Here is a 24,137-nt window from a genome sequence, read left to right on the forward strand (position 1 = left end):
AAAAGTTGTAGGATTGCTCTGAACCAAGTTATACAAGGTCGAAGATTCGTCATTTTCATACATTTTATTGATTTCTAAAAGTGCTGGGAAACATAAAATAATGTTAGATATTGCTAGAACTAATGATTTGAAGCAATTGTCATTATGACCCGAAGGCTGTGGGGCCATTATATGTCGTGTTATACAAGTTATACAAAAAATTAATATACTTTGTATAATTAATTGTAACCGATTTTATGATTTTGTTACTGTTCTGATTGTTTTATACGAATTTGTATACACATACAATTATTTTGACTCCCACGAAGTGCTGGATCAGCTGCAATGTGGACAAAATTCGTTTATACATACCTGGATTGTATGCGGCCTTGTAATACTAGGTGATCTCATCCAGCCATCTCCCAAACTTCTGCCACTGGGATATCTCCGGCGAGCTCTGTGATGAATACACCATTTGGTTATAAGTACTGTTCACCATAGTAACTACGGGCTTGCTTCAGTCGATAGCTGCCCAAAGCTTCGATTCTTCTGTGAATCTAGGAAAGTCATTGAACGGTGGATGTCGGCTTCCATAGCCTGGAAATGAGCTCTTCTTCTATTATAATTATTGTATGTGATAACAAGTTCTGCTAAACTGTTTTGCGCATTGACCAGTTCATGGATTTTGTCAAGGAAATCACTTTATTGTCTATCAGAACATGATAGCTGTTTAGCGATGTTACCACGATCCTGAAATAATCGAACACGTTACTTAATGCCCGGTCACTCTGATCAATCCTGAGTAAACAAAAATCTCTTTCAAAGCAATTGTTCATCACTTCCACCATCCAGCGGCAAATGGCTTAGATTTATTGGTTTGGTCAGTAATTAGCTGGGTTTCATTTAAATATTTTGTTTCTAGCATTTGTGTCACATAGCCGCATGCCTCAAGAAAGAAAGGCTATCTATAAAGGGCATGTACAGACAGATACAGGCGTGTACATATATCTTCAGAAAAGCACTAATTACTTTTTTCAGTGAAAATCATACCCTAACCACAAGTTCCGAAACCACTAAAAGCCTTTATATTTGTTGCGATGGAACAATAATCTACACGCTGCAGCAACTTACAATGCCTAGATTTTAAATGATACCTTAAATGATATAGAAGATTTTTACTGGATTCTTATCTTAGTCCATGGTTTTAGAGATACCATAAACAATCTTGAGGTAATCTTTCTTTTTTGAGGTGTGCGGTTATGTGGCACAAATGCCAGTAACAAAACATCAGTAAAAACCCAGCTAACTACTGACGAAGCCAATAAATCTAGACTTTTTACCATTTGCTGCTGGATAATGTAAATGATTAACGACCGCTTTGGAAGAGATTTTTGTTTACTCAGGGTTATTCAGGATTTGTAACCGGACATTAAGTAACATGATCGATTATTTCAGGATTTTGTCAGCATTGCTGAACGGCTATCATGTTCTGATAGACAACAACGTGCATGCACGTGATTTTCTTGACGTAATCCATGAACGGCCAGTGAGCAAAACAGTTCAGCAGAACTTGTTATCAAAAACAATATGTAACTATAATAGAAGGAGAGCTCATTTCCAGGCTATGGAAGCCAACATCCTCCGTTCAATGACTTTCCTAGATTCACAGAAGAATCGACGCAGGTTGCTTTGGGCAGCTATCGACTGAAGCAAGCCCGTAGTTACTATGGTGAACAGTACTTATAACCAAATGGTGTATTCATCACAGAGCTCGCCGGAGATATCCCAGTGGCAGAAGTTTGGGAGATGGCTGGATGAGATCACCTAGTATTAGAAGGCCGCATACAATCCAGGTATGTATAAACGAATTTTGTCCACATTGCAGCTGATCCAGCACTTCGTGGGAGTCAAAATAATTGTACGTGTATTCAAATTCGTATAAAACAATCAGAACAGTAACAAAATCATAAAATCGGTTACAATTAATTATACAAAGTATATTAATTTTTTGTATAACTTGTATAACACGACATATAATGGCCCCACAGCCTTCGGGTCATAATGACAATTGCTTCAAATCATTAGTTCTAGCAATATCTAACATTATTTTATGTTTCCCAGCACTTTTAGAAATCAATAAAATGTATGAAAATGACGAATCTTCGACCTTGTATAACTTGGTTCAGAGCAATCCTACAACTTTTCTGCCATATTAACTATTACTCCAAATGGCTAGTTCTAGCGATCCGTACCATTTTTTTTCGTTGGCCGGCACTTTCAGAAAAGGCCCAAAAATGTATGGAGCTAGAATGATCTCCTTTTAATCCGGTAAGACAATACCAAGTAATATAAAAAGTTTATGGGAGGGAGCCTTGTTTTTCCCGAGATAAAAAGTAGCTTGGATCATTCCTATTCTGTAGTACCTACCTATAAAAGCCCTTCAATTTTATTTCTTTGAAGGTAAGTAATAAGCATGCAGGTACATAGATATTAAGGTAATTTACTTCGTCAATACAATATATAACTTTGTAGTTATTATGACCGGTTGTAAGGCTATTCAATAATTTATTTATTTGTTATTCATTGCATTGAGTCAATTGTTCTTTGAAATAGGTGCCACTTGTATATTTATAGTCGAACAAGTTCAAAACAATAAATAATTATTATCATTGCATAATCATACTATACACTTCGAAACTAATTTGTACCTACAATTGTCACAATAAGAAGTTAGATTAAAATCGATTGCAAAATTTGCGCCGAACAAACTATCAAACAGACACGGGCAAGAAAGCGAGTTATTGCCATCAAGTTCCAATCTATAAGTACCTACCTCATAAAAATTTCGAGCCTCTAGTTTGTCAGAAAGTTAGTTTAAATTCGATTGCAAACTTTTTCGACAAGCTGACTGATGCGAAAAACTAACAAACAGACAGACAGACAAAAAAATTGTCTTCAGTTCCAATTTGTATTTAAAATTTCATGCCTCTAGCTATTCAAAAGTTAGTTTGAAATCTATGTAGGTTTTTTTCAGCTCTACACACCTATTTAGTCGACGTAGGCTCCGAATAGTTTTGAACCCATCCGGGGTCCTTTTTACAGGGACTCTGTTGAGACCGACTAAAATACATCGTGAGTAGGTATAGCTGGAAGAACCTAGCTATAATATAAAAGAAAACACTCACGATGCGATAGTTTGAAAACTAAAATAGTTTGAAATCGATTTTAGTATTTGTCTCGAATAGACAAGCAAACAAACAAACCGACAAAAAAGCGAGTTAATAAAAATATGTTATTAAATTGTTAAATAATTAATTGTTAATAAATTGTTGTTGTTGTTGTTGTTTTATAAATAATATACACTTCGAAACTAATTTGATCTTAATCATCACAATGAAATCGATTCTGTACTACGAGTATCACAACTTGCTAGAACAATCTCGTCCGTCGACGCAATCGCTAATTGACTAACGGCCGAAAATAACAGAAGTTTCCCTAGAGCACTCCCCAGCCCAGCGCAAACCGTTTTTTTTTTTTCTTTAAATCTGGCTTTACTCTGATTAGCCAATGTCAAGTTTGTAATATTTTCAAGTTATTGAATTTTTACAAGTATGGACTCCGTCTGCGCCGGCGCCCGCCGACATACGCGCGGCGGCGCCCCTTTAGAGCGCTTCCCAGTCAGTTCCACCACCAAAAAACACCAACTAACACAAAAACCAGCCACTCTTAACAAAAAAAACACTCCAAACAAGCACAGCACGCGCGCCAGCAAACGCCATCGCAGACGAAGTCCAAGCGCAAACCTTACTACCGACCGATTACAGATAGGATGTATACAAAGTTAAACAGCACTAAATATAATAATAATAATAATAATTTCCTCTTTCGTTTGATATCCTACTCGATACAAAAGCAAAAAAAATTTTGGAGACCCCAGTTTTAGGAATGTAACATCCAGGTCGAACACTCATAAATACAAACCTACCTAATACATACATACATAGTCTGCTAAAATCATGACCCTTCTTTGGGTTTGCCGTAGTCGGGGAACAATGTATACTTATTATGATTACCATCATCGCTTCGTAATCTAAATAACTAAGAAGAGAGGTGTTTGGGAATCTATCTATATAATATGAGCAAGATGCTATTATGAGCATTGATCTCAAATGATGAGTTCCGCAGAAGATCCATAGTATGCGCCAAATAAATGCAGTTTAGTTCTCATTTTTTTTTTTTTTTTGTTGACGCTGGGGAATGCATTTACGCATCCCCCCCCGGAGGGAGGGGACTCGCCGGCCGAGAAGCGACCGGAATACCCACTAAACCCCAGCGGCGCTACTGCGCGTCGCCTGGCGACTGGGTCACGGGAACGGCCGAAGCAAACAACCGCGACCCAGCCAGCGACGTCTGCCAAGACAGACCCTCCACCGGGGACCTACTCGGTCCCCATCGACGCACCTACGGGACGCACCAACGAAGTGCGTCCCCCGACCTTGGGACGCGCACGTCACCCGCGTCCCATCCTCCGCTTCATCCACTGTGCCCTCTGCTAGTCAGAGGGACACGCGGAGAAACCTCCCCCCCTGCCAGGTCATTAGCCATAGCCAACAATATCTCCGAAGAGAAATTATTAGCCATGTTACCGGGGCGCACCGGCCCGAACACTGCTCTTCCCCTCGGACGCATCCAAAAGGGACCAGCAGCATCCAGGCACACTGGGAGGTTACCTGGCTGGCGCCATCTGGTTAGTTCTCATTTGAATATTAACCATGAAACTCAATGAAATTCGCGTTTCTAGTGCTAAAGTTATTTTAAAGGTTTGTACAGGACGTATTTAAATTCTTGAGCCGTGCAACATTGAAACTAAATATTTTAACGGAAATCTGGCAAACCACAGACACAGATTTTAGTACCTAGAACCTATCTACCATTATGAAAAAAGACCTCAATTTTTGACAAAGAACAACGTTGCTATGTAACTTATCCCATGGACAGAGTACAGATAGGATTGATTTATTTACCTATTATTATTAACTAGCTGATACCCGCGACTTCGTCCGCGTGGATTTTCATTTTTCAAAATCCCGCGGGAACTCTTTGATTTTCCGGGATACATAGTAACCTATGTATTAATCCAGGGTATAATCTATCTCCATTCCAAATTTCATCCAAATCCGTTCAACCGTTTTTTCGTGATTGAGTAACAAACATCCAAACACCCACACTTTCACATTTATTATAATTATTAGTAGGATTTTTAATTTCGGCGGGAAATGGATAGGTATTTATTAAGATTACCATTATTACTAAATAATCTAAATAAAATTTGAATTTGGAATATGAATTTATTTTACAAAAGCATAAAAACATATCAGCGAAATATGTGCAAACGAAAACATAATGATAAACGATAGAACGGAATAGTGAAACACTGCGTCGCATCCCTGGAACTATGAAACTTTACACGTAAATTGCTCTGTGAAGAGGGGTGTAATAGGAATTTTTTTGATGAATAAGATCCGAAATGATGAGTCCGCAGAAAACCAAGGTCACTGACTTAGCCCAAACCGTCAGAAGTTGAAGTGGGAAGGGGAATTCCATGCTTGACGTAGGGGCGATAACCGCAGAAAGTAACTTGCAAGTCAGCGTAGTAGGTATATAGTAGGCACCTTTCAGTAAGATCTAGATGGGCCGATGACCTATGCCGATGACATAAGCAGGGTGGTGGGAAGTGGCTGGATAAGGAAGGAATCACACTAATATTATAAAGGAGAAAGTTTGTATGTGTGTGTGTGTGTGTGTGTGTGTGTGTGTATGTTTGTTACTCCTTCACGCAAAAACTACTGGACGGATTGGGCCGAAATTTAGAACGGAGATAGATTATACCCTGGATTAGCACATAGGCTACTTTTTATCCCGGAAAATCAAAGAGTTCCCACGGGAATTAAAACCTACATCCACGCGAACGAAGTCGCGGGCATCAGCTAGTATCATCATATCTTTATTTCTCAGGGTGAAATATTCGCGACTTCGTCCTCGTGGATTTGGGTTCTTTAAACACTCCGATTTTCTTCGATTTCCGGGATAAAAAATCGGCCAAGTGCGAGTCAGACTCGTGCACTGAATTTTTACATTTTGCACGATAAATCAAAAATTATTATGAGTAAAAATAATCTGTTTGAGAACGTACAGGTAAATCCCTATCATAATATGATACCCCACTTGGTACAGTTATCTTACTTTGAAAATTTAAACACATTTTAGTTTTTTTTAATGATGTAACCAAAAATTCACGGCTTTCGGATTTATTCCTTTACTTGTGCTATAAGACCTACCTACCTGCTATAAGATTCTAGGTCAACGGGAAATACCCTATAATTTTTCTAGACAGACACGATGGACGGACGGACGGACAGACAGACAGACAGACAGACAGACAACAAAGTGATCCTGTGAGGGATCCGTTTTTCCTTTTTGAGGTACGGAACCCTAGAAAAACCCAGATGGGTTCGAAACTAGTCGGGCTTACATCGACTAAGTACCTGAGTAGGTATAGCCGGTACATTCTATACTTAAAATAATAGATAGCTATACTTAGTAGGTAGTATGGATAGATGATAAACAATGTTCTCTCATCTAACAAGTGAAATACCTAAGGAGCTACTTCTAGAAACAAACTTGACCTCCGTCTTACACATTTCGTAATCGGATTAAGGTAAATAGTCTCAGGAAACACGCTAGTTCTACTTGTAACAGAGTCACGAAGATAAAATATTCATTTTCCCGTGTTTATCTTTTAAATTATCACCTACAATCATCTTACTTAAAATTCTGTGAATGTGATCATTATCAGATCATGCCTTGCCTTCGTCCGCGTGGATTTAGGTTTTTGAAAATTGCGTAGGAAATTTTTGATTTTCCAGGATGTCCGGGATGTAAGCTATTTTTATACTAGTCAAAATCGATTAAACTGATGACCCATGAAAAGCTGACAGACAGACAGACACACTTTCGCATTTATAATATTAAGTATGGATTCATGACTTAATTAGCTTTTGCCCACGATTTGTTCCTTTTTAATCCCGTAAGACTTTTTTTCATTGCATGATACTTAAGCTTGCGCTAAGCTTACACTTGATGACAATCATGCTTTAAAGAAAGCAATGATGGACTAATAGGGAACTTTTATTTTCTTAAATTCCTGTGAAAATGCGGCTGACATATCGATCACTATTCAGATCAAGCCTTGCCTTCGTCCGCGTGGATTTAGGTTTTAAAACCCCCGCAAGAACTCGTTGATTTTCCGGGATAAAACTATCCTATGTTCATCCATTGGATTCAAGCTAACCCAAACGTCAAAATTGTTTAAAAAGATGGACCGTGAAAAGCTAGCAGACCGACACATTTTCGCATTTAGGTATAATATTAGTACGGAAGTATAAATTATATTTAAAGGAATTTTAAAGGGACCTCTGACCCGACCCAGCTTTGCCAAGAATTCTTAAGGCCTTGTAAAATAAATATTTCAGTTTTGACCCTTTAACTGTTTCATACTCCATTGTTCCATTTAAGTATAACGCTGAAATAAATATTTATATTTTTATTTGCATTTATGACCTACTTACATGATTCACGATACACAACGTAGTATTTACAAGCGGCCCTGGCAGCAAGTTGCAAATATTAACATTACCTGTTAGCAGATGACCGTCATATATCACTGGATTATAAAACACCCAAGGCGGCTAAGTGTTATTTGATCCGCGCTGCCTCAATTAGATATCAAATATTCTCCTGGCCGAATTTCGGCCACTAGTGCCAATCTCAACGGAAACTAGAAACTTGCTAAGAAAATAAGTGAGACCTACTACCTACTTACACAAACCAAAAACATTTAACGGTGGTCCCTCAGTCAGTAACATTAATTTTGTCAGCAACAGTAAACAGGTAATTTTGTAGACACATTTAGGAACTAAAATCTTTGTCTGTAGTTGGGCAGATTTCCGTAAAATAACGAAATAATTTCACTATCGACCTACCTAACATAATAATAACCTGTAATATGACTAGTCATATACAACCAGTCTAATATGTTGTAATAAACGATCAGACAATAAATAACATTTTATAGACGAGAACAATAGGTACAGATGTAACGTCCTTCAGTGGAGACAGTCTTATTAATAATTATATTTTTAACTAGCTGATGCCCGCAGCTTCGCCCGCGTGGATTTTGGTTTTTAGAAATCCCGTGGGAACTTTTGATTTCCCAGGACAAAAGTAGTCTATCCGTAATAGCCCGTCCCCGGGATGTAACTTGTTTCTGTACCGCTTAGTAACATTAAAACGGACGATCCTTTTAAAATCCCGAGGGATTCATACCTCATTTTCCCCACATAGCAATTATTGTACCTATGATTTACTATGTGTATTACTATGTGTATGTATTAACAGGTAAAACTTATGAAAAAAGTTATTTTTTATACCAATACAAGTTAGCTCTTGACTGGGAACTCACCTGGTGGTAAGTAATGATGCAGTCTAAGACGGAAGCGGGCTAACTTGGAAGAGGTATGGCAGTTTTATTAAACCCTTATCGTTTTATACGCGGCATCGTACCGAAACGCTTAACTGCTTGGCGGCACTGCTTTGCCGGTACGATGGAAATAGCCACGCTGAAAATAGTCACCGTGGGCGACCTCCTTGCTTGTTTCAAATTTTTTTATTGGTCAAGCTATGCGCGCGACTTTATCCGTGTAGACTACACAAATTTTAAACCCTTATATTACCCACTTAGGGGTTGAATTTCTTAGCGAATGTCTACGTCATAATAGCTATATCTACGCCAAACAGTCCGATCCGTCCAGTTTGAGCGGTGCGTTGATAAATCAGTCAGTCAGTCAGCTTTTCCTTTTATATATTTAGACTAGCTGTTGGCCGCGACTTCGTCTGCGTAGAATTGCTGATTTCCCGTGAGATTGAGTTTTCCCGTGCGGCCAATGCCCTGCAAAATTTTTTCTAAACTGATGAATACGCCTTAAAAGAAAACTATTTTCTAAGCTTGTAGACTTAATGGTAAAAAAAATCCCCTATGCCTATCTTGGCGTTGGTCTTGTTATTAGAAACTCCTAGTAAAACCAAAAGGAATTTGCACCGGACAGTGTTACTTTAATAATAATAATTGAGTACCTTTCCATAAGGCAAAATCGTATGAGTCATTGGTCTTTACAAATTTCCATATTAATCCATATCCATACTGATGTTATAAATAAATGCGACAGTGTATCTATCTGTCTGGTCCGGCCCATCTGTTGAACCGGTTTTGACGTGTGCAGAGAATAGATAGCTTCCATGCCAGCTACAGACATACGCTATTTTGTATCCCAGAAAATCAAAGAGTTCCCAAGGGAAATTTTTAAGTAGGCAAAGTCGTTGACACCATCTAGTTGTATAGGTGAATAGGTTCACATATTAAGCTATGGGATATAATATATGAAGATATGTACTAGGATATGCAAAGATATAGGTACATAGCTTGCTTTCCGGAGATGGAAATAAGCATTATAGGTAGGTTGGTACTTTTTTATCGCAGAAAATCGAACAGTTCCTACGGGATTTTCCTGATTTTTGAAACTTGAAGCTTGCGACTTCCGCGTGGAATTTTAACACGGTCAAGTCGTGGTCTTTATCTAGTAATATTAGGTATAACTGCTTCGTTGCTCTAGCGTCTAGTCTAGTTATTTATAACTAGCGTCGTACAAAATAAGACATTGGGTTTATCTGTCAATACTTTCTTAAGGCCGGAGTTGGAAAGTTAGTGATTTTATACTCATGCCTTGCAGAAAACATAATTTAGAGGCGTTGGTCCTGAGCTTGATTTCTCTCCGCTTGTGTTTAATTTCTTTTCCATAATTATTATGAGTAGGGTCACCAGGCGTCTTGCTTTGCCCGGACGTGTTTGGCTTTTTGTCAATGTAACGTTTCGCACGCGGCATCTCATTCCGCTGAACGCTAATAAATTATCATTGACTGATTGATATAATTGATTGTTGTTAGTCAAATAACTGGCTAATTTTGTAAAAAAAAAAACTCTAATTTAGTGAATTCATATGTACCAAAATGTACCGAAAATGTAACCAAGTTATTTTCACTGTATTTACTCTATCTTTAAAAATGTATCATAAGCTATTACCTAGGTAAAAATATTTTGTAGTGCTATGAATTGTCGGTATTATGCCAGCTCTAAATAATTGTTGTTAATTAGACTTCACTCTTGCAAGTTGCAACGACGAGATATTCATCTAAATAGAACTAAGCTCAGGGTACATTGCTGCAGAGTGGAAGCGAAGTGACGCATCTGTTCTAAATTGTTAAAAATACAATTTTACTTTATGAGTTCTGCCTTCTATGGGTCAGTTGCTCATCATGGGGTTAAGGTAAGGTTAAAATTTGTTAAATCATTAAAAAAGTCATTTTTGGTCACACTTGGGGTTCCTTAACTTGGGACAAAATTTTACGCTCATTAAGTATCCATGGAAAACAGCTGCCTTCCTAATAAATAAATAAATAAATAAATCTTTATTATCTTAGCAGAACATTATTTACAGACTTTGGTGTGAGGCCCTGCCTCCTGATGAAGTGAAAACTGTGTTTCAGGAGGCAGTGTCTTCCCATAATCAATATAATATAACCACTTATAATAATTAAACAAAAATAATGCAATGCTTCTTGCAATATCGACAAGCTGTGAGTGGATATATTGAAAAGTTGAGGAGGATTTTGGTCCGTAGGTCACTGCGCATCTCTTGCAGTGGAGTCGGGCATGCCAGACGGTATTTATAAGAGAGAGATATTCCTTCTCCACAAAAGAAGTATCCATCCATCAAATACTGACTTGACAATTGACGTTGCTCTTTATTCGAAGGACAAAACCTTTAAACTTTATTTTAACTGCCGGTTACCTGATATACGAGTGAAAAAGCGAATATGCGCACGTCGATATGTTGTGTCATGTTAAATTTCTCTCTCAAAATGTCACAAACAATAGTGGCGACAAAGTTTAGTTTACATGTTAGAAAAGCGTCGATTTGCCCCTGCCGCAATGTGCCTTTAGCCTTAGCGTGGTATCTGGTTGGACCATTATTTATTACCTCCTTTCACTTTTGAAATGTTACTAAATTATCCTAGTTCACTTAGGTTTATAATTAGGGTTGCATATGTACCATTACCTAGAATCTACCTATTTATGTAGCCTGCCTTATAGCTTGACTGACTACTAATAACTAACTTGTTTGGCATGAGGATTCAGGTTCGATTCCCGCATGGGGATAAAAGTTACCTATTGGGTTTTTATCCAGAAACGCCCCCGCCCCGTAGATCACGAAAAGCTGCTCGGTACTACAGCGGCTGATCGCGTCGATTGTTATCCCATTGAACTATGAGAGTTGGGAATATAGAGTGTTAGTGCACACGTATGCACTACTAGATGATACAGCTCGCTGACATACAGACGGGCGGACGTACTACGTAGGCTTAGTAATTAAAGTATAGGATCCCGTTAGCAAGCTTCGGGCGCTTCGGTGCTTATTAATTAACTATACCGTTTTCAGGGTCCCGTATCCTGATAGATATTAATTAATATAATTAGATAGATGATAATTAATGTAATTTAAAAATCAAACTGTTGTAAGTAACTACTCCATACAATTACCATTCCATACAAATACCACTGTCGAAAAGATAAGTAGAGCCAATGCCCTACTTATAGTTTTCACAGTCTATATTTGTAATAAATCAGCTATTTTATCTGTCCAGTAAATATAATTTGCAATCCTTAATAATTAAATTAATATATTTATATTTAATGAAATCCAGCAGGTATTTATCATACGTCACGAGACAAAACTTGTACATAAACATCAATTAAAATGAATAAAATTCCTGTTGTTTTATGAGAACTTAAATCTTTTAAGTAGGTACTTAAATATTACAAATAAAAAACAGATAAGTGCAAGATGTATTTGCATAAATCACTAACTATCTCGTTTATAAAAATGTGGCTGCAAATGCAAATATGTGTGTGGTGGTGTGGTGTGTGTTTGAAAGCAGCATTAATTCTGGCCAACACTCGCCGAAAACATTGGATCTTTAGATTGAATTGAGACTTTTTTCAAAACAGGGTTTTGTGGCTTTGGGCCAGTGTGAACTGGAGGCTTAAAATACTATAAATTGTGTTCCGTACAACCTTGTATATCACGTCGCCTCGCTTGACGCTTGGTCACGGCCGGGGTCTCTTGAGGACAATTTAAACTGGTTTAGTTAAATTCATAGTTTATAATATTTTGATTATATTTTTTGCACTAACGATGAATAAAATTACTCACGACGATGTTAATTCATTCTGAAAATACCGGCCAAGTGCGTGTTGGGCCATGAACAGTGTAGGGTCACATGAGTCGGTTTAAGGTTGCGTAGATGACTGTCACAATATGCGGACTTAGAAAGAAAGAAAGACAGAATAAAGAAAAAAAACATTTTTTTTTTGTAAACTGTATAGGTCTGTAGCTGTACCACACATGAATTATACCGAATACCAGTTATACCCAATTAGGTTAGGATTGATAGCTGTTTTACACAACTATCAACTTAATCTAAATAATCTAAATAGGTATATCAAAAACTGATTTATCAACGTATAGCTCAAACTACTGGACTACGTTCCTTGTTGAATACGGAACTCTAAAATGAAATAATTCACCGCGGTCTACTTGCCTCGTTTGGCGACAAAAATCTGGCTCATTTTTTGCGCAAGGATATCCATAATATTATTTATAAATGCGGGATGTAATAATGTTGAAATTAAACGTATTTCTCTCATTGTTTCAGTTATGGTGTTGACAGAGCAAACCGATTTAAAGGCGGGCGACCTAATATACAGTGACAACATGATGGAAGACAAAATGAAGGAGTCACAGATTCAGAAGCTCTTCAATGGTTCGTCGGTGCTTCTCACTGGAGGCACGGGATTCCTGGGGAAACTTCTAGTTGAAAAATTATTGAGGTGAGCACCTATATACACTTGCCAAATTCCAGCCTGCGGCTGCCGATCCGGACTGGGCCAGAGTCAGCGTGGTAGACCTCGCATTTTGAGAGGATATACCCAGGCTTAGTGATGGGTATGTGATGAGTTGATGATGATCATGATGATGATGATGATGATTGATGACCTAGCTGTAACCACAGCGTAAAATAAAGCTAGGAGGTCACTTGATGAGTCCCCGTGATATCAAATCGCAATAAAAGACGTCAACCGCTGGACATCAAAGGTCTCTTGGAGGGACTTCTACACGCCAAGAACTTACGCCGCGCCGCCTAAATCCAGCGGCTCCCTGTGATTTCATATCGTCAGTTCACGTAGTGAGGGGGTCTTCCAACACTGCGCCTTCCGGTTCAAGGTCGCCATTCTAGCACCTTGGGGTCCCAACGTCTAACGTGTTTTCGAACTGTGTGCCCTGCCCGCTATGTCGTTAACTCTGATTCTCCTACGGATCTCCCCGTTTCTGATTTGATCACGTAGAGAAACTCCATCACCCCCTGAGTGACTCTAAACTTTCTTATGAGGTCCATATTTACCGAAAAATATTTAATAGTACTAATACGATTAGGTAGATACAGTAGGTAATTTCCGTTGATATACATAATTCCAATATGCGTACAAGCTTAAAGCTTCGTATACGTAGATTACTAAACGGCATCAGACATACTTGCTTTACATTTTGTAATTTTGTAATTGGCCAATCTTTAGAAATACGACACGCCTATATTGAGGTGCCGGGTTGTGAAAGTGGTACCGATTCGAATATCTCTTACGTAAGGACCATTAGATATATTGGACTCGGGACCGCTTTACTAAGTGCGGGTCAATGCATTTTGCATTCAACAATGGTACCTGTCTGTCTATCCACGGAGAGAAGTTAGTATGAGGCTTAGTTATACCATTTTGAGTCACCAACCAGTCACAAACGAAACCATGTTTTCGAATGTTTTCTGAAAAAAATCGAATTTATTTTGTAAATACTTACCTACAAATATGTTTTGAAAACATGTTTGTGATAGGTTGGTAACTCAAACCCTTGGCTAACGTCACTAATATCCACTGAGTTTTTTGTCTCTGTCATTTGTATGGGATTACGTAACAAAGAGAGACCTATACTGACTTCTCTCCCTGAATTAGAATACAGGGATGTTATTAGTGTTAATAAATAATACATAAATGTACAGTCTGCGTACATATCCTACTTACCTACTTTCATCTACTCCCGAGATGCCAAAGCATAGGTTACCTACCTACATGCTGTACGTACATGCTGATGGCAATGACAATGGCTTGACCCGAGTGGAATTTTTAAAAAACTTTGCGGGGGTGAAAAAAAAAGCCCATAGGTATTTACCTTTCATTTTTGACCGAAAACGTAATAATATAAGATAACCCATGTTACTTCTGAATAAAGTAGCTTCGTTGAGGAACAAACACAGGTTTTAGTGGGTGCAAGCCCCACATAACCCCTCCGTTTCCCCTGACGGAAGGGTATGCGTTAGGCATTTCCTGTGTATAAAAAAAAAAAAATAATAATAATAATAGTAGGTACTATAGATAAAGGCATTTTGAGTCTGAATGATTTGGCAATAGAGTACAAAAATCGTGGACGAAACATAATATTATTTATATGTAAATTGCTCAGGAAATAAATAACTAAAATGAGTTAACAACGATAATAATGTTAGCAATGTTATTAAAAATTTCATGATCTGCAATCAACATAAATAAAAAAGCTTTAATAATATTGCAAAAATATTCATCAAAAGATAAAAAGATAAAGATTAAAGTCTTAATTGCTTAAATATGACTTTAAAATAGATACACTCATAACTAAGAGTATGTTTGGTAATATTGTGTTCAGTTCTAACAAAATATTCTGCTAATTTAACGTGCATATTATTTAAAATCTACTTGTATAATCTCGAAATTTTTGAAAAACTACCACTTGTTTATTTTAATTACCTACTTAATATATAACATGCAGGTTTTATTCACTAAGTCCACTTAATATTATATTAATAATATATGTACCTACTTGGTCGTATACGTCGTTGACGCCACAGTAATAAGTGTTATGTGGTTATACGAATTACGATATAAAACCTTTAAATAAATAATACTGTGTCGTTGTTTGTAAACCCAAATAAAAAATGAAATAAAATGAAACTAAGAAATTTTCCCACTGTAAAAAGCCTCCTTTAGGTAGGTACTCATTCTGAAAGGGAGATACAATCTTTTACAGTCTCACCATAAGAGTTCTTTTTTTTCACTTCTACCAATTCCCATTTTACCTTCTAGAGACGGAATTTTGTAAAGTCTTTGCACTCAGGGATAATGTAACTTTTTACCAGTAAAAGAATTTTCAGAACCGTATCATTACTTCTGGAAATTCTACATCTTAACTTTTTTGTTCTAATCTTTATTTTAAGAGATTATTCGCTGGGCGAATATGCCTCTCTATATAACTGCGATATAGTGCATTCTAAATCTAAATTAATCTAGATCCTAACTTACCAACTTTACTTTTTTTTAAAACGTAGTATAGATGTAGTAGCTGTGCACGGTATTGTATATCTCAACTTCTAGAGATAAAACGTAACCTGTTTCACTAAGCGATTATTATTTAATTCCCCATAAATCTGCGGTGTAGATTATGCACTTATATTGAATTGTAGAACTAGTAATAATTAATAACATCGTGATTCGTGCGTTACTGTTTGTTAAATACCTATGACTTTTAAATGAATATTATAAAACTCCTGTCGTGGAAAATTTTCACTTTCAACAGTAGGTATATTTTTTTAAATTGAGATATAAGTTAGCTTTTAACTGCAACTCACCTGGTGATAAGTGATGACTAAGTCTAAGATAGAAGCGGGTTAACCTGGAAGAGGTGTGGCAGTTTTTCTTTAAGCCCATACTCCTTTTGTTTCTACACGGCATCGTACCGGAAGGCTAAATCGCTTGGCGGCTCGGCTTTGCCGCTAGGGTGGTAACTAGCCACGGCCGAAGCCTACCACCAGACCAGACCGGAAATTTAGAAATTACATTCCAAACCTCTGACGGGAATCACTACCAAACCACTGACAAGACAACTGATTCTTATCACAAATACCTTCATTTTGAGTTTTGAGGGGCACGTAAACAATCATCAACACGTAGGTACCTAAGTGATCTCACCATGTCAATATTTAGGTCTAATAGTAAGTTTACATGTTTGTTCTGTATGGAGTCATAACATGAAGTATCTTGACATTGTAGGGTCTGAAGTAGGTACCTAACTTATATCTACAAAACGATGTTACTTATAAATTAGCAAATTCTTTATTTATAATTCTATTTAACATTATCATATGTACGCGACTTCGTTTGCATTATACCTAACTAGCTTAAGCCCGCGACTTCGTCCGCGTGGATTACACAAATTTCAAACCCCTGTTTTACCTCCTTAGGGGTTGAATTTTCAAAAATTATTTCTAAGCGGATATCTACCTTATCTCGAGCTATCTTCATGTCCAGTAGTTTGAGCTGTGCGTTGATAGATCAGTCAGTCAGCCTTTCCTTTTTACATATACATTTTACATATATGTACCTATTTAGATTAGGGTTGGAATTTTTTTTTCTAAATTAGGGTTGGAAAAAAACTACAAAAAAAAAAAAAAACACAACAAAGTTCCGCCAATATAAGTTAAGTCGTTTTAAAGTTCCTCGTAGGTATTGATAACGCTAATTACTTTTTACATTGACGCCTTAGATTTGAAGTTGTTTTTTTAAAGGAACTTGAATTATTCTTATGCAAAATTGCTAAACTAGTAGATACTAGTAACATTGTAATTTCTATTGTAATTTAAGGCGCGTACGTCCTTTGTCACGCGTCTATAGCCTTCGTCGGTTGTGAAATAATACTTTGGACTTCAAAAAACAGGAGAAAATTGTAATTGGTAGATATAATTTTTCATTGCCGGGCTAAGGAAGGTTTTTGTTTTTTGAATTCTATCTACTTAGTTGTGTTTATTTGGGCGTTTAACGGTTTCCGGTTAAGACTCTTTACGTACCTATTTACTTACCTACAGCCTATTGCATGCGATTCGAATCCAAGAATTCTCGACCTGAACCTATCTCTATTTTAGTACTAGCCGATGCTCGCACCTTCGCACGCGTGGATTAGTGAGTGTGATGAGAGGTTGCGCACTAGATCCGGATTCCGTTTTACGGTTTCGGAAAAAGAAATCTCTATTCACGGAAAGAAGTTAGTATAGGGCTCTTTTTGATACGTACCTAATCCCATACAAATGACAAAGACGCAAATCTCAGTGAGCGTTAACCTTTTGAGTATTTCAGGAAAATAAAATGCGGGAAAATTTTCCTTGTGCGGCAATGCGTGGACCAATACCCGCGTAGCCAAAACCGACTCAATATTTAATATTGATACTGTGAAGATGGAATTACAAGTTAAATGTAATTTTAGGATTTTTATACATTTGTGTTACAAAATGAAGAGCTTTAAAAAGTGTTTTATCAAACAAATTGAATAACATACCTATCTATGTAAAACACTGTCTCTCATAAAAAAATCTAAACCCCGTATTTTTGATGTTGATAACCCGTAAATCAAGAAGTGGCAACCCTACCACCTATTTAGTAAGAAAATAATTTATTTTTGACATAGCCTGCATCATCTTAATTTTACTTGGCGAATGTAAACAAACAAAATTAAAGTAGGTACCTAGATATAAATAAAATTATCATTAAAAAAAATGCAATCATGAGATAAAAATAATACAATCATGGTTTTTTTAACTCAAAGGCCATGTTTTGTTGTGTTTGAATTTATAGATTTCAAAAATATATCTCTAGTAATAATAATTAATATTCAACAGAAATAATTGTTATTCAATATTCTTAGAATCATATACATAAAGTATATTAATTTAATATTTATTTATTTAAATGGTATTTATTTATATTTATAACAACATTAACTCCTACAGAACAAAAATAAAATATTTACGTTTAGATACATTATACCTACACCACTGTAAATAATTTATTATAGTTAATTAAACTATTCAAAACAAAAGGGCTATACCTAGCCGTAAAGTTGTACTAAGTATGTAATTTTTTTCTTTTTTTAATTTAATTTTTTAACAATTAACAATTACCAATTAGATATGCTTAATTAAATTTAAAATAACCCATTTTATAAAAAAATGTGCCTATAAAAATAACCGTTTTCAAATCTGAGAATCTGCCAAGAGGCATCGGAAACTACCAACCTAATAATCGTGCTTATATACCTACTTAAGCAAAAAACTGCATTACAATCGGCCCAGTAGTTTTCATTAAAATGATAGTAAATACCAGCCAAGTGCGAGTCGGACTCGCACACGAAGGGTTCCGTACCATAGATGTACCCTAGCTTAAGTAAGTACATGTGTCTATTTAGTCTACAATGACCTGTTAGGGCCTTATATCTTACCACTTGCATAGTGACGGCATTGTATTGTGCATTCCATAAAGAAAAGAAACCATCTATTTCGTCGTGAATTTCACCGCAACATTTTACTACGACGACGCGACGACGGCCGTCGACGCCGCGTCACGGTGATTTGTCGTGACCCTAATACATTTTTGCTGTTTTTTAAAACAATCTGGGGTAATTGCGGAAAAACACTACTCTTACGACTTGAGCGAGCTCAAAGAGCTATCCTTAAAGTGATGCTAGGGAAACCTATTCTATTTTCAACCCGTGAGTTGTATGGCTTATGCGATGTTCTAACGGTGCGACAGATCTACATACTCCAAGTAATCTTACGCAAACACAAACAAACGCACTATGATCCTACGTTGGACCATCGTAAAAGAAGATCCGATAAGGTATGCCAGATCAAATCTTGCAGAACTGAACTAGCAAGTAAACATTTTTGCTATGCTAGCCCAATATTATACAACAAAGTAAATTATCACTTAAATATTTACTCTGCTAATCAACGAACCTGTAAAATACTTATATCTCAATGGCTTAAATCACTCTCTTATAGGGACACGGAGGACATCGTAACTTTGAAATAATCCATTCACACTTGCATGCACATACAAACAAACAAACACACACACACACACACACACACACACACACACACACACACACACACACACACACAAACACACACAAACACACACATGCATATTAACTTAACACAATATTCATTGATTTTTAAGATTGTTACATATATATATTTATTTTTCTTGTCTTTAGTACCTAATTTTGTTAATCTGGAGGTGGGCGTTAACAACTGCAACACAGTTTGTACTTAACTAACGCAGTTGTTATCGTTGTTTATTTTAAGGCAATGTTAAGTGTAAATAAAGATATTTTTCATTTTCAAAAAAAAAAAAAAAAAATATTAGCCAGGGCAATCATGACTAAATAGGTACTCCCCTTTCCCCTTCAATCAAGCGTAAAGCTTGTGCCAGGCGTGGGTACGACAATAGTGCAACGGGTGGGAACCGCCGACCTTTCGGAATTCAGTACGCCCCTCAACCGTTGAGCTATCGAGACATTACCTTATCACCTTACATCACACTAATATTATAAAGGCGAAAGTTTGTATGTGTGTGTGTGTGTGTGTGTGTGTGTGTGTGTGTGTGTATGTTTGTTACTCCTTCACGCAAAAACTACTGGACGGATTGGGCTGAAATTTAGAATGGAGATAGATTATACCCTGGATTAGCACATAGGCTACTTTTTATCCCGGAAAATCAAAGAGTTCCCACGGGAGTTTTAAAAACCTACATCCACGCGAACGAAGTCGCGGGCATCAGCTAGTTGTACATATTATTTGTACCATTACAGTGATATAATTACATCGATGTACCATTATGACATAACCTTATAGAAGGATAACGAACTTGAGACTAGAATATTATATGAGCAGCTTGTAATGCTCTAAGATACTAATTGTACACTCTGAGTTCACACATACATGCTGATCGTAAACTGACAGGTTGATATGATTAATTACAATATGACCAATAGGTTCAACTTACATTGAACCGCCTCGGTTCAATTGGAAGAATTTTCTGAAAATCCTTTCTTACTCTTCTCATCTCGTTATGTGGGTAGGTATATGCAAAACTTTAGGTTTCTAGATCCAGGTTTTGAGCTGTACGTTGATTATGTCAGTCAGTCAGTTTCTCTAGTGCAGTTATTAAAGAAATAACTTAAAATTTAAAAAAAAACCACCGACACAAAATCCTCTATAAGAAAACTAGAAAGAGCTGATAACTTTCAAACGGCTGAACCGATTTTCTTCGATTATAGCTAAGGACACTTTCGATCAAGCCACCTTTCAAAAAAAAAAACTAAATAAAATCGGTCCATTCGTTTAGGAGTTACGATGCCACAGACAGATACACAGGTTCAGATACACACGTGAAACTTATAACACCCCTCTTTTTGGGTCGGGGGTTAAAAAGAATTTACAAAAAGTGACTTTTTGTAAATTCCCGTTGGTAAGACGACATTACCAAGTTGGCGGGAAAAACTTGGAGGAGGCTCGCATAACACCGAGAGGAATGGCGTGCACGTGAGGAGGCCTATGTCTAACAATGGATTAACAAAGGCTAAGAAAGAAGACTTTTTTGTAAATTCGCCTGATAATAAATTACACAATAAAGCTTAAGTCCACCTGAGCAAAGCCAGGGCGACTCAGCTAGTATGTTACTAGAACTCGGAGGTCAGGGCTTGCAATAATATAAAGTAATTTACGCGTCATGGCTGAAGGTGAAGCTAGTTCAATGTCAGCCTAAGGCGAGTGTCCATTAGCAATAAAACCTGCTGTTAGATAGTTTTAGTTCTATAGGTTAAGAGTACAAAGGTTAAACGCTTTATTTAATGTAAGTACATAGTGCAAATAGTTACAGAGATGTTATAGATATCTTCTGTGACAATATACCAAGTATAAAAAGTAAGTTAAGTACACAGATAAGTAATTGTTAGAAAGTAGTTTGTATAAGGTTTTTCCTATTTTGTTATTAGCTGTTCTGGATTAGGTTTTGTTCCTTGTTTGTTAAGTTTATTTTGTGTTGCGCTGTAGTTTTGTACCTACATACTTTAATAGTGCATGCCGAGTCCACATCGAGAAGACACAATTGCGCACATGTATCTTTGTCCATCTTGTATTTATTTTTTCCAACTGTAGTCAGTTTTATGGACTGAATAAAAAAAAAAAAAGTACTAAGTAGGTACTAAAAATCTTTCGTTCCGTATCATCGAACAAGATGTAACACTTTGTAATTTTTAAATTTTTTGCATGGCGGCCATTTTACAATTATCCGTCTTTTTATTATCTTTTTAATAATGGGGTCACTAAAAATTATTGTCAAATAAAAAAAACAAAAATAAAATTAAAACCGACTTCAATACCTAACCACAAACACTAAAAATTAAAAATTAATTTATTTTATTACCGAATATGTTATGCATGTTAATGTAGTTTTGTGATAATATTTTTTGGGGACGGATGACCAATGAGGTGTAAGTGGAGTCTCAGAAAAATATGAAGTATAGACAATTCCAGGATAACCTAATTGGCACCGGCTCCAAAAACATTATTACTGGCACTTAACCGGTTTTTTACAGTTTATATTTGTTGTTACAGCGGCAATATAAATACAACTCTGAAAAGTTGAACACTCTACCTATTACGCTTCATGAGTAGCCCGCTGATAGATAGACGGATGGACAGGCGGAGGCTTACTACCTAATAGTCCCTATGGCATCCTCAGCCTGCGGAACCTTTTTTTTCCGCATGCTTGTTACGCATTTATTACGCAATTACGCATGCTGCTCAAAAGCAGGTATGTGGGGCTCACTAGCAATGCATTTGATGCTGCATTCATATAGCATACCCACTAAAAAAACCAGCGGTTCCGTCCACGTCAGGTTAGAGTCGTCTCAGGATAGCCTACGGAACCCTAAAAGCTTGCAGAAATTGACTTGAAGCTAGTGTTTAGACTCCATACATAGTAAGTGGCTGATCGGAGCAGAGTTAAGCCTGGATGTTTTATTGTTATTTGCTAGTGGATATTCCACTTAACGATATGAGCGCAAAAAACAATGATTCTCGTCGATTATTGTGTTTTGTTTGCGTTGTAATTAATTAATCTATTCAACTATAAACAAATTGTACGTATAAACGAACCTTAGAACACTATAGCTAATTCTGTCTCTAAACTAAACTGACATGACAGTGTAAATGTATTGCTATCCCTTTTTAACCGACTTTTAAAAAGGAGGAGGTTCTTAATTCGTCGTTTTTGAAGTCGGTTAAAAAGCAATACCCGGAGGCTGAGTTTGTTGTGGGCTCTTCTCAGACCTGGGCGCGATTAGAATCCTCGTAGCTTTAGTTTTAAGTTTACGTAATTAATTATCACCACCGTATCATCTTACAAATCTAACAATTCTGACCATCGTGAGTACAATAGTAGATACCTACTTTGAATAAATGATTTAAGTTCGAGTTTGAGTTTTGAGTTTGAGAATAAAACATCCATGCCGCTTTCATCGTAGACTAAATCATAACTTACCAGCACGTGAGATCGCAGTCAAGAACTTAAAACAGCAAAAAAAAACCAAACATAAAAATTTAAGTGAGGTCATTGATAATGATTCGACAGACTTGAAACGTTAATGTTATTGCTAGCATAATTATTTTTTGCTATGTAAAAAAATTATAATAGGTTTAATTAATATTATAATACTTATAATCCATTCAAGAACAGCGGATATTTCGATGTCTTGAAACTAAAATTCTATAAGGTCTAACTTAATATTCTAGATACCTTATGCGAAGTGCGAAAGTCTGTGTCTGTTTGCTAATTTTTCACGGCCATCCGTTTAAACAATTCTGATATTTGGTACAGGGTTAGCTTACATCCCGGAAACGGACATAGGCTACATTTAATCCCGAAAAATCAGAGTTCCCACTGGATTGTTAAAGGCCCATCCATTTAACTGTTTTTATGTTTCCATTATTATGTACCTATTCTGTGGTTTAGTACAAAGATAGCTTGCATCCTGGAGAGAAATTTATTCATGACATAGCTATGTCCTACATCAATATATCTTTCAATTTGTTTGAATGCGAGTCGTGTACCATTTATTGTGCGTTGATGGTAGCTATTATGGTAAAAATATCTCAAGTGTTGAATGTGAAAAGTAAAAGAAAAAAACCAGACGAGTGCGAATTGAACTCGCGTGGAGAGGATTCCGTACGATGAATATGATGTAAGTTTGTAAGTACGATATTGAGTTAACCATGTTTGCACTTTTTTTAGCTGTTCCGTAACACTTAGCACACACGATCAAGTTTACCAATCAAGTTTGCAGTGAATCGGCGTCCAGTAAACTTAACTTAAGTGTGTATATTGGATGACATTTTCGTTTTATAATTTTATTTTTATAATTTTTATTATTTGTGAATATTGTTATTAATTATTATTTCATCCTTATCTAATAAATTAAACTGAGTGTGTTGCTATCAGATTATAACATAATATAATATTATGATGACCGCAACTTCGTCCGCGTGGATTTGTTTTTAAAAATCCCGTGGGAATTCTTTGATTTTACGGGATAAAAATTTGAAAAAAATTTTTACGGGATACATCCGGGATGCAAGCTACCTCTGCACTAAAATTCAAATAACAGATGGACTTTTAAGATCCCGTGGAAACTCTTTAATTTTCCGGGATAAAAAGTAGCCTATGTCCGTCCCCGGGATATAAGCTAACCCTGTACCAAATTTAGGTAGAATCGGTAAAACTGTTGGGCCGTGAAAAGGTAGCAGACAGACAGACACACAGACGGACAGGCACACTTTCGCATTTATAATATTAGTATGGATTAGTATATTAGTATTACTAAGGCTAGTATGAATAATAGTACAGGCTATCAGTTGTTTAGACGCAGCTTCAACTCCGCTGCAAGTTAGACGTTAAACTTGATCGTGTATGTCCGTGTTATTTATACTCGTAAGTCAACAACAGGAAG

At 36.6% G+C, this 24,137-nt stretch overlaps 1 protein-coding gene across 2 annotated transcripts in view; it reads left to right on the top strand.

The window, feature by feature from the left end:
* LOC123870913 (fatty acyl-CoA reductase wat-like) overlaps positions 1-24,137 on the top strand; it is a 46,452-nt gene that overhangs the window by 2,341 nt on the left and 19,974 nt on the right. For both annotated transcript variants that reach the window (XM_045914409.1, XM_045914410.1), the window contains exon 2: positions 12,868-13,042. In XM_045914409.1, coding sequence (XP_045770365.1) covers positions 12,870-13,042 — 173 coding nt within the window. In that variant the 5' untranslated portion in view covers positions 12,868-12,869. The remainder of the gene's footprint in view (positions 1-12,867; positions 13,043-24,137) is intronic.

The sequence above is a fragment of the Maniola jurtina genome, chromosome 13, assembly GCF_905333055.1.
Source record: "Maniola jurtina chromosome 13, ilManJurt1.1, whole genome shotgun sequence".
NCBI lineage: Eukaryota > Metazoa > Arthropoda > Insecta > Lepidoptera > Nymphalidae > Maniola > Maniola jurtina.